Raw genomic sequence first — 12793 nt, 5'->3', positions numbered from 1 at the left:
GATCAATGAGCGACTTGTGCAGGATATGTTTTTGCCTTTATATTTGAAAGAAAAGCCACTGTTAGATAAATGTGTGTGTCTAAATCAATAATTGGAGTCATATCGTCACCAATCTACCCCACAGGACGAATGACTGGCCTTTAAAGCCACTGTACCTTCCTGTACTTGGTTAAACCTGCACATTATTTATCATAACTCATTCACTGTCTCTTCTCCATGGCACCTCAGGAGTTAAACCCTCCAGCATGACTCACAGGCTCTGTCGCAGTTCAGCAGCTCCTCCTCCCCCTCCTCTTCCCTGCTTCTTCCTCTTCCCTGAGATCGCCCACCCACCCACCCAGCCAGTGATAAACACCCTCCACTGAGCGACTGGATGGGGGGGCAGTCGGTGTTACACACCGCCACGAGTGGCAAGATAAAGAGGACACAGCGTGGCTCCCACCAAGGGGGGGTCACACAGGTGGGAATAAAAAAAGACCTTTCCCACTGTATCACCAAACACACAAAAGTATTGGGACACCTTAGACGTACACATCCTTGGTCCAATTGTAACGTCTGAATGGCCTCATGTGTCACAATCTCTGTTGTAGTTCAACGGGCTGCTCTTTATGGAGGCTGAAACCAAAGGGAAAAAGCTCTTCTTTTCTCCAGTTGATTCTACAACGTTGTAAGTATACGCTTATCCAGAATGTTACCATGTTATTTCTCTTTGCAGTCTTCATTAAGACCACGTTTGCTAAATCCTCAAGTAATCATGGTCTTTCATAGATAACTGGCAGGAGGTGCAATCAATTCCTTAATTCTGTTTCCATTATGGTAAATCTTAGCATCAGTGGGGGAGACTGTATGTGTGCTTCTGCGTGACAATTGGCCCAGGCTCATACCTTGGGCCAGAGAGAAGCGTACCATGCTTGATTCCGGATTGGAATGCTCACAATAGTCAAATGAAGCAGACTTTAAGTGTCACGCGTGCCCAAGCCAGACCCAGAGTGTAGTGCAGGGGTGTCCAAACTCTTCCCAACGAGGGCCTCATACTGGAAAATCAAAGGATGCGGGTGGGGGACTTTGATTTTCATTTTGTAAACACATCCATATGTACGTATATGCTAACAACAACAACAACCGCTTATTCTCACGAGGGTCGCGGGGGTGCTGGAGCCTATCCCAGCTGCCTTTGGGTGAGAGGCGGGGTACACCCTGGACTGGTGGCCAGCCAATCACAGGGCACATATAGACAAACAACCATTCACACTCACATTCATACCTATGGACAATTTGAAGTCGCTAATTAACCTAGCATGTTTTTGGAATGTGGGAGGAAACCGGAGTACCCGGAGAAAACCCACGCATGCACGGGGGGAACATGTAAACACAGATATGGCCGAGGGTGGAATCGAACTCAGGTCTCTTAGCTGTGTGGCAATGTAAACACACTATCAACAAGTAAAACAGGTTAGTCATTATAAATTGCAAGCCAGTTAAATAAATGCCGGCAACTATACAAATTTGAAAAGTTGCACATTTGTATGTGGCACAAACATCAGTATAAGTAAAGTGCAAAGTAAGAACAGGCAAACTCCACACAGAGATGGCTGAGGGTGGGATTGAACTTAGGTCTTGTAAAACAACTTATGTATTTTAATATTATGACTTTATTCAAAGCATTTGTGAAAATTACTTCAGTTTCTTGTTTAATAGTATTTTTAATGTGCCAATGCCCGATGAAAAAAGAGCCCACGGGCTTCAAATGGCCCAGGGAATGGAAGAGGAAGAATCACTGACAAAAAGAGGAGAGTGAGTGTGTGTTTTCATAAAAAGTGTCATCTAATCCCACAGCATCACCCCAGCTGTGACATCACATCCCTCCAATCCCCAGCCAACACTGCTGTTATTCACTGCTTCTCTTGTGTGCCCATTAGCAGATTGCTTGAATATGCGTAACACTGAATCAGGCATGCAAAAGAAGAAAGTGGTCCCTTATGCTTTGCTGGTGACTGGGGGGGGATTGGGAAGCGTAAGTGACAGTAATAATATAAGGATCTTTTCTCAAGCCTTTTTCTGACGGCAATACTATTTGTTATTATTCACTGCAGGATACTCATATTTTGTGTGGCACATTTCTCTGCTTTAATATATTTGTTCCCAAAGGGGGTTGTGGGGGTTCTTGATGACTGGTCAAGAGATTAAAAATTCAAAATGGTTGAAGAGGAACTGGAAGAAAATGAGTCCTTTGAGGGGTCTCTAATGAGCTGTCGTTAAACATGATGACGTTCCATGTAGGTTGAAACAGAAGTCACCCTTAGTCAAAATGACCAATGGAAATACCTAACTGAAAATGAGCTCGGTCCCTAATGCCGAATCATTTTTTGACTGGCAGACTGGCATTAGACTGGTGTTTGACCTGTCTAAATACCTAGAAATCATACTAAATTGAACTTGGGCCAGGGAGTGCAGTGATAGTGGCCATAATTTGGTGAGGCTCTCAAAATACTGAAAGTAAAACTATCGCAGTGGAAGTCGGGGTCGTATTAAAAACATAGTAATTACTATGTAATGTAACTAGTAATTACAACAGCCCTCTCAGACCCCCTGTCTGCCATTTTTTATGAGGTATGTGAATTCATCTTCAAATTCTGCCCACAGTCCTTTAACAGACACACAAAGTCGTGTAAAAAATTGCAGATTTGTTGATTTGTAAAAGGTCTCATATTGAAGTATTTTTCAACAATTTTAAATAAGCATCATAGGTCCCACAATAGTACATTGGTCAAAATCTAGCCTCGGTGCTGCAATTTCGACCCTTTTGTATTGAATTGTGGACTACAGAGCAGCTACAAATGCTAACCAGCACAGAAAGCTTTCTAGTTCTAGTAGAATCTGCACCTATTCAGCTGTATTTCTTTGGATTTTGTGCTGAACGCGAAAAACAACCAAGACTATAGAGCAGCTTTCTAGGAAGCTTTCTAGTTCTTCCAGAATCTGCACCTATTCAGTTGTATTTCTTTGGATTTCGTGCTGAACGCGAAAAACAACCAAGACTATAGAGCAGCTTTCTAGGAAGCTTTCTAGTTCTTCCAGAATCTGCACCTATTCAGTTGTATTTCTTTGGATTTTGTGCTAAATGCGAAAAACAACCAAGACTATAGAGCAGCTCCAAATGCTAACCAGCACAGAAAGATTTCTAGTTCTTCCAGAATCTGCACCTATTCAGTTGTATTTCTTTGGATTTTGTGCTAAACGCCAAAAACAACCAAGACTATAGAGCAGCTACAAATGTGCTAACCAGCACAGAAAGCTTTCTAGTTCTTCCAGAATCTGCACCCATTCAGCTGTATTTCTTTGGATTTCGTGCTAAACGCCAAAAACAACCAAGACTATAGAGCAGCTACAAATGCTAACCAGCACAGAAAGCTTTTTAGTTCCTCCAGAATCTGCAACTATTCAGTTGTATTTCTTTGGATTTCGTGCTAAACGCCAAAAACAACCAAGACTATAGAGTAGCTACAAATGCTAACCAGCACAGAAAGCTTTCCAGTTCTTCCAGAATCTGCACCTATTCAGCTGTATTTCTTTGGATTTCGTGCTAAACGCGAAAAACAACCAAGACTATAGAGCAGCTACAAATGTGCTAACCAGCACAGAAAGCTTTCTAGTTCTTCCAGAATCTGCACCCATTCAGCTGTATTTCTTTGGATTTCGCGCTAAACGTGAAAAACAACCAAGGCCCGCCTCCTGGCACGCACACTCCGCTGTACTTGGTCACAGTCCCTAATCCTGGTAGGGAATCAGGAACTCTTAAAAAACATCCAGTGCCTACATTCGGTGATTGGCCAGCGACGTAACACCAAACAAGAAGATGCAGCAGGTTTGTGTTCATCCATTGAAACACCACTGGGTTTACGGAGGGTGCCCCGTTTATGATTGCCGTACCTAACTTTCCACCCCATTTTTGACGGCTACGCCTGACTTTTTCCAACCAATCATGTAAGCAAAACTATAAATTACGTCCATCCTATGCAAACATTGAAGCAGCAAACAAATGATTCTTTATACTCTGAATAAGGTGGCCAATGCAAATATCCAGCTAACACAATGCTGTGTATTTTAATGCTAGCTTTAGCCAGCAAGTTGACCAGATGACTTGTTAAGTGTTACTCCATTCCCCTTACTTGTTTACCATGGTGAAGTTAGTTTTTCATTTTGCATATATTCATCTTTGTCATTGTTAATTTCACGTTGGCAGTTGGATATTCTGTATGGCTCCAAAGCAACAGTGACGCTGCTGTTGCTATGTCGTTCCCACTCACATGCAAGGGGCCGTCAATAAATTACTATTGCATTGAAGAGAGTTTTTTCTTAAAAAGTGAAATATTCTAAATCAAACCATCAACTTCCTCCCTGCAGGTTAGTAGGAACTCTATTAGGTCTATTCTGCACCGTAAGACATCTATCAGCCTACTCCTGAAAGGAATCGCAATCAAAACGATAATCAGAATCGTAACCGGAATTGTTCAAATTCAAACTCCAGCCCAATATGTAATATGAAAAAAATTATGCCATTTTGGTAGCATGGAGTAGAAATAGTAACGGAATTATATACAAAACTACAAAACAAAATAAAATTAACATTTTTGGTACATTTGGTTGGGTAAAAAATTGTTTTATATATATATATATTTATATATTGTTATATATATATATTTATACATTGTAAAATATAACAACTTTTTACAATATACTTTTACAACTTTTTTATATTACTATATATATATATATTGTAATATATAACAACTTTTTACAATATATTTTACAACTTTTTTATATTACTATATAAATATATAATTACAATAAATTACAATATAAATATAGCTTCACTATGCTCATATATATACTGTATATATTATATATTGTTATATATATATATATACATTGTAATATACAACAACTTTTTACAATATATTTTTAAAACTAAAATAATAAAAAATAAAAAATATATATAATTACAATAAATTACAATATAAATATACCTTCACTACGCTCATATATACTATACATATATATTATATTGTTATTTATATATATATAAATTGTAATATATAACAACTTTTTACAATAAACTTTTACAACTTTTTATATTACAATATAAATATAGCTTCACTACGCTCATATATATATATATACATTGTAATACATAACAACTTTTCACAATATACTTTTACAACTTTTTTTATTACAATATATATATATATATTATATAACAACTTTTTACAATATATTTTTAAAACTTTTACAACATATTTTACAATATAAATACATATAAATATATAATTACATAAATTACAATATAAATATAGCTTCACTACGCTCATATATATATATATATATATATATATATATATATATATACATTGTAATACATAACAACTTTTCACAATATACTTTTACAACTTTTTTAATTACAATATATATATATATTATATAACAACTTTTTACAATATATTTTAAAAACTTTTACAATATATTTTACAATATAAATATATATAAATATATAATTACATAAATCACAATATAAATATAGCTTCACTATGCTCATATATATACTATATATACTCTATGTATGTATGTATGTATATATATATATATATATATATATATATATATATATGTATGAGCATAGTGAAGCCTGATTTAAAAAAAATTTTTTTTTTTACATCTCCATGAGGAAGAGGGTTATTTCTTCATGATGTCATGAAAACCTGAAAAAGCTAGTGCCTCCTCTTCTCTCAGTTGAGGGCTTTCACATTTGGTGCTCATAAACAGACACTTATTACTGTTTTAACAGAAAGCATAACATAAAACATAAAAGCCTGTTTTCTTCACTCATGATAGAGGACCTTTAAAATCCAGTTGATCGTCATCCAGTCAGAATTTTTTTTTCTTTGTTCTCCATTGTGTGCTTCAAGGACCTATGACTCAACCAGTCCAAATTTGGAATCCTTTTGGAATAATAAATGATTCATTGTGACAAGAAAAACTGAGCGGTGCTCATTTGTTTGTTTTCATCCTCATTTTCATCACCGCCAAGCCATCATAGATAGACGGAGAGCAGGGGAGAGAACGGCACACCCGTTGTCATGGCACGTCTTCTTTTCATCCCACGTCTCCATGGTGACGCCGCCTCATAGCCTTTCAATCGCCTCCACCTCTTGTTTCTCGCCCTTCCTCCATCAGGTACATTCTCTCCAAGTCGTTTACTTTTCTGACGCACTAATTAGTGTGCAAAGAGACAATGTGTCGTCTTGGCCGTCAGAAGGTAGAATTGAGAATTCAAGAATGTTTGGAGCAAATTAGAGGAGAGAACTATTTGAGGAGATGAAAAGGGATGAAGGTGTAGCGTGAGACTTTGCAGGCGGCTCCTGTTTTGAAAAGGCCACATGTCCATGTAATGTCACACACACCAAGACGGCAACGAGGGAAGGGGTGGGTGAAATATTTCTGCATTAATGAGACAAGCTGAGACTCTATTCTTTTCACCGCTAATGACCATTTTTATTTGCCAAATATACACAAGCTGCTGTCACCGGCTAAAAATTATTTTTTTTTCAACCAAAAAATAGACCACCACCACAGTGGCTAGCATACATGACAAATAAGAGAGCATAATTAACAAAGAAATGTCTATATTTGTCACAATTAAGAAGCTAACAATTTAGCTTGTGTTGTGGTAGAACTGTTTTACAAAAAACGGTACAGTCTTTGTCTTATTCCATCCTCTATGAACCAACCAGCTAACAAATAGCCAAACATTTAGCTCATGATGGAATGGTTTCCCTTGTTGTATTGGTGCAGAGTTTCATACTTTGCACTTTACTTATACTGATGTTTGTGCCACATACAAATGTGCAACTTTTCAAATTGTATAGTTGCCGGCATACTTTGCACTTTACTTATACTGATGTTTGTGCCACATACAAATGTGCAACATTTCGAATTGTATAGTTGCCGGCATACTTTGCACTTTACTTATACTGATGTTTGTGCCACATACAAATGTGCAACTTTTCGAATTGTATAGTTGCCGGCATACTTTGCACTTTACTTATACTGATGTTTGTGCCACATACAAATGTGCAACATTTCGAATTGTATAGTTGCCGGCATACTTTGCACTTTACTTATACTGATGTTTGTACCACATACAAATGTGCAACATTTCGAATTGTATAGTTGCCGGCATACTTTGCACTTTACTTATACTGATGTTTGTGCCACATACAAATGTGCAACATTTCGAATTGTATAGTTGCCGGCATACTTTGCACTTTACTTATACTGATGTTTGTACCACATACAAATGTGCAACATTTCGAATTGTATAGTTGCCGGCATACTTTGCACTTTACTTATACTGATGTTTGTGCCACATACAAATGTGCAACATTTCGAATTGTATAGTTGCCGGCATACCTTGCACTTTACTTATACTGATGTTTGTGCCACATACAAATGTGCAACTTTTCGAATTGTATAGTTGCCGGCATACTTTGCACTTTACTTATACTGATGTTTGTGCCACATACAAATGTGCAACTTTTTAAATTGTATAGTTGCCGGCATTTATTTAACTGACTTGTCAATTTCACGACTAACCTGTTTTACTTGTTGATAGTATGTTTACATTGCTACACAGCTAGGGGACCTGAGTTTGATTCCACCCTCGGTCATCTCTGTGTTTACATGTTCCCTTCGTGCATGCGTGGGTTTTCTCCAGGTACTCCGGTTTCCTCCCACATTCCAAAAACATGCTAGGTTAATTGGCCACTCCAAATTGTCCATAGGTATGAATGTGAGTGTGAATGGTTGTTTGTCTAAATGTGTCTATATGATAAGCGGTTTCTACCGCTCACAAGGGTCGTGGGGGTGCTGGAGGCGGGGTACATCCTGGACTAGTGGCCAGCCAATCACAGGGCACATATAGACAAACAACCATTCACACTCACATTCATACCTGTGGCCAATTAACCTAGCATGTTTTTGGAATGTGGGAGGAAACCGGAGTACCCGGAGAAAACCCACGCATGCACGGGGAGAACATGCAAATTCCACACAGAGATGGCCGAGGGTGGAATTGAACCCTGGTGTCCTAGCTGTGAGGTCTGCGCGCTAACCACTCGGGTGCCGTGCATCTATTTTCTTAAATTGTAGCATCCACACGCTTCCTTCGTTTTCACACTCGCTGGTGTGGATGTGGGTGGGAGCTCTCCTTGGTGCTGTGCTGTTCATCCCTTTTCAAATCCATGCTGTTGCATGCAGACGTACACACGCACTCATTATGTTATAGTCTATGAAGGGAGGAGGATGTCGAGGGGTGGGGGGGAGTGTGACGCATTCACTGACGTCATTAGCGAAACAGGCTGGTTGGTGGGATGGGAAACAATGTCCCACCAAGCGACCATCAATCAATAATCCAAAATGTAAGGATACATTTGGTTATTATGGGAATGATTTTATCCACCTGCAGTATGTCCTTCATTTTGGTCTTTTTAAAGTGACTTTTTACTCCTAAATGGTGTACTTCTAGTTGTGTCACGCCTTCTCCTTCTCTGCAGTTCATCCTCTCATCCTTCAACAGATCTTCATTCATCCCCGCCCACATCTTCCACTCTGCTGCTTTGGCCCATAAGCTCCTCCACTCGCCTCCCCGCTTGCACTCTCATCTGCCTCCGCCCGCCACTCCCTGTTGGCCGTGTGATGACGCAGTCCTCCACCTTCCAGGCACCCACCCTCCTGCTTCAGTGATGCTATAAATACCCAGCATGGGTGAGTCATCGCCCAGACGTATCACTTGTCCCCCTCCTCCCAGCCCCTCCTCTCTTTCTCTTTGGCTCGCCATCATCACGCTCGCTCACATTTTGGCTCAACACCTCGCACGTTTTTTCACCCCCCATGTTGGCCCGGCATTAGCGAAAGGTCATTTTGATGCATTCCAAAGTCAACACAAAAATGACAATAACATGGAAATGTAATTACATAGATATTTCTTTTTTAGGGAACACAACATTTGGGGTGGGTAGAATCCAACAGAACCCAATCAAACAATGTTGGCTAATATTGCAGTGTTATTTTATATTATGTACTGTAATATAAGATGCAGGGATAGGCATTTGACTACATTTCCTTGACAGACTAGTCTGAATATTAGCATTTTACTCATTCATACCGCTTATCCTCACGAGGATCGTGCTGGAGCCTATCCCAGCGGCATTTGGAGTCGCCAATTAACCAAAAGGTTTTTAAATGTTAAAATCCCATCTCGTTCTCATAGACCCAATCCTGTGTATTGTCTCATCTCTACATTCACAGACAGCCCCATTATAATGGGTTTATGATCAGGATTAAACAAGTATTGCCAACTCTATTTGTGGTGGTTCATCCAGTTCGTAGGAAGAACACTGGATTAGCAGCAACATTGATTTTCATGCATCATTTTGTAAACAAAAACTCACACTTGAGGTCCTCAGACAAAACATGTCAGATTACCAGAACTTTTAATTTTATGTTTTTACTTGAATTCAATCTTTTAAAAATCTTTGAAACCTTTAAAAAGGTTTTATAAAGAGAAAAGGGCGACACGGTGTCCTAGTGGTTAGCACGCAGACCTTGCAGCTAGGAGACCAGGGTTCAATTCCACCCTCGGCCATCTCTGTGTGGAGTTTGCATGTTCTCCCCGTGCATGCGTGGGTTTTCTCCGGGTACTCCGGTTTCCTCCCACATTCCAAAAACATGCTAGGTTAATTGGCCACTCCAAATTGTCCATAGGTATGAATGTGAGTGTGAATGGTTGTTTGTCTATATGTGCCCTGTGATTGGCTGGCCACCAGTCCAGGGTGTACCCCGCCTCTCACACAAAGACAGCTGGGATAGGCTCCAGCACCCCCTCGACCCTCATGAGGAAAAAATGGTAGAAAATGAATGAATGAAAAAACCTAAATGGCCCCTAAAGCTAATTGGTTGTGTCACCTTTAGCAGCATCAAATGCAATCAAGCATTTGTGATAACTTGCAATGAGTCTCTTACAAGAGGAGTTTTGCAGAATTGTTGTCATTCAGCCACATTGGAGGGTTTTGAGTCTTTTTAAGGTCATGCCACAGCATCTCAAGAGGATTCAGGTCAGGACTTTGACTAGGCCACTCCAAAGTCTTCATTTGGTTTTTCTTCAGCCATTCAGAGGTGGACTTGCTGGTGTGTTTTGGATCATTGTCCTGCTGCAGAACCCAAGTTGGTTTCGGTTTGAGGTCACCAACAGATGGCCAGACATTCTCCTTCAGGATTTCCTGGTAGACAGCAGAATTCTACTAGTTCCTGAAGCACCAAAAACAGCCCCAGACCATCACACTACCACCACCATATTTTACTGTATGGTGGTCTTTTTCTGAAATCAGATTCAGAAATATCAGATGTAATGGGTCACACACCTTCCAGAAGGTTCAACTTTTTGTCTCGCCTTAATGTTTTTTTTGTTCAGCAGTGGTTTTCGTCGCGGAACTCTGCCATGCAGGCCATTTTTGCCCAGTGTCTTTCTTATGGTGGGGTCTTTTGTGACCTCTTGGATGAGTCGCTGCTGCACCCCTGAGGTAATTGTGGTTGGACGGCCACTCCTAGGAAGATCCACCACTGTTCCATGTTCTCACCGTTTTTGGATAATGGCTCTCACTGTGGTTTGATGGAGTCCCAAAGCTTTACAAATGGGTTTCTAACCTTTAGATCTCAATCACTTTCCTTCTGGGGTATGGGGGCAACGGAGGGGCAATCACTTTTTCACACTGGGCTGGATTTTTTTTCCTCCCTTAATAATAAAAAATGTGAAAACTGCATTTTGAGTTCAGTTGTGTTGTCAATGACAAATATTAAAATTAGTTTGATGATCTCAAACATTTAAGTGTGACGAACAGGCAAAAGAAAAATAAATCAGGAAGGGGGGCAAACACTTTTGCACACTACTGTATCTGCAGCTCACTTGATGTCCAACCCCTCCTTCTTATCCATCCCCTCCTGCTCAAGCTTGACCAAGACGACTAGCACAGACACAGTAAATGCAAGGTGCATTTACTGACATCGGGTCATTAGATTACAGATCTGCCAGTTGAGAATCTCTGCATTTAGTTCACTAGTATTTGATGGGATCAAATTCTTTCAGCAGAGACACAAAAATGATCTCCAATGTGCTTGAATTGAAAGTTAGAAATGTCAATCAAAGCAATAACAATGATGAGTATTTCACTTTGTTGAATGATAAACGTGGATGGCGTGTACGAAGGTACAATTTAACTTCGGGTAACAGTTCCATTGGGATAGTTTGAAAAAAAAAAGGCTGAGCTATTTTCAGATTTTGAGGAATGAAACTTTCAGCACCCACAATGCACTCTGCTATTTACTTGCCGTGTTACTGACAACACAACACTCGTGTTAATTTAGCCTTCTTGTCTTTGTTGACAACATGGCAGATGGTGTGCAGAGCCAAAGATGAGGCTCTGTGTATATTTTGTTCACAATTAAAGGTTCCTTTAAGCCAGGGGTCTCAAACATGCGGCCCGCGGGCCAAATGTGGCCCGCAGGACACTAGTTTGAGGCCCCCGCCTTGATATGAAAGTTTAATGTTAGTGCGGCCCGCGCAAGTTTGATATGGATGCTGTATGGTATCATGTACCCAGAAAAAATTATTACGTTTGATTCATGTTCATGTTAAAGGTTAAATAACTGTTAATAGTTATCCTCCCTATCTGTGTGGAAGTGGTAAGTAACTCTGCGAGTTAGCATGTGTCTCAAGACCCTGCAGTTGCGCAATATGTTGTAAATAAAAAGAGTATAAATGTGACTATAGTCGTGTTTTGTCATGTCTACAGGGCTCTAATAATGCTTTGTTCATTTTAATCTGAAAAAAATCATTTGTCTACCCACCAACTATATGTGGTTTCTTAAGTTTTTATTATTTGCCCTTTTATTATTATTATTATATTTATTTATTACTGATTGATTGATTTTCTTTATTCTTGATCTTATTTTGTGTAGAAAAATAAAAATTAAGATATTTGAGAACAGTGGAATGTTTTACCTTTATTTATGCTTTTCTTGCAGAAAATCAGAACCAAAGCAAAGTTTATTCATTTTTCTATTTTTAATAAATGCGTTTTTTTTTTTTTTTTTGGAAAACCTGATGCAGCCCAGCCTAGCCCAGACCCGAGCTCCAGTGTCCCCCAGGTAAATTGAGTTTGAGACCTCTCCTTTAAGCTCTCCTCTCCTGTGACTGAGATGTAATGTTCCTCTCGCTGCACCACAAAGCCAACCACTGCACCAAGAGCTACAGGAAACATCTTCCATATTATATGAACGCAGTCTCTCTGTTTGCTGTCCTGCTAATTTAACGAGTCCAACTCTGCTCTCCCTCCCTCTTCCTGTTTACTTATGACTCAGAGGTTCTCTGTGCGCACGCTCCACTGTGAGCCCATGTTGAAGTTTACCCAAGGATAGCGCCATCACAGAGGTGGGTATCAGCTGGAGGAAACAATAATTACATCTGGGGCACCGTGGTAAAGGTGTGGTCCATCGCAACAAACAACACAGAAAGGGATGATGGGGGATTAGGGGGGTAACGAGTGATGATAAAACCGGGCAGCAGAGGTGACCTCAGCACTGTTTATTTATTTCTCTTTTCATTCATTCCTTTTCTACCGCTTTTTCCTCACAAGGGTGAGAGGCGGGGTACACCCTGGACTGGTGGCCAGCCAATCACAGG

At 39.7% G+C, this 12793-nt stretch overlaps 1 protein-coding gene across 1 annotated transcript; it reads left to right on the top strand.

Moving 5' to 3' along the window:
* The first annotated feature begins 365 nt into the window (after window positions 1–365).
* LOC144898574 (uncharacterized) lies at window positions 366–9365 on the top strand. Its single transcript, XM_078791005.1, has 3 exons — window positions 366–460; window positions 591–667; window positions 8610–9365. The coding sequence occupies exons 1-3, from the start codon at window positions 374–376 to the stop codon at window positions 8797–8799; spliced, it is 354 nt and encodes a 117-aa protein (XP_078647131.1). The 5' UTR covers window positions 366–373; the 3' UTR covers window positions 8800–9365.
* The last annotated feature ends 3428 nt before the right edge of the window (window positions 9366–12793 follow it).

The sequence above is a fragment of the Doryrhamphus excisus genome, linkage group LG6, assembly GCF_037039965.1.
Source record: "Doryrhamphus excisus strain RoL-2023G ecotype Guam linkage group LG6, RoL_Dexc_Guam_v1.1, whole genome shotgun sequence".
In the NCBI taxonomy this organism is placed as follows: domain Eukaryota; kingdom Metazoa; phylum Chordata; class Actinopteri; order Syngnathiformes; family Syngnathidae; genus Doryrhamphus; species Doryrhamphus excisus.
Note: the sequence above shows the minus strand (reverse complement) of the source record. Positions and strands in the feature narration are given on the sequence as shown.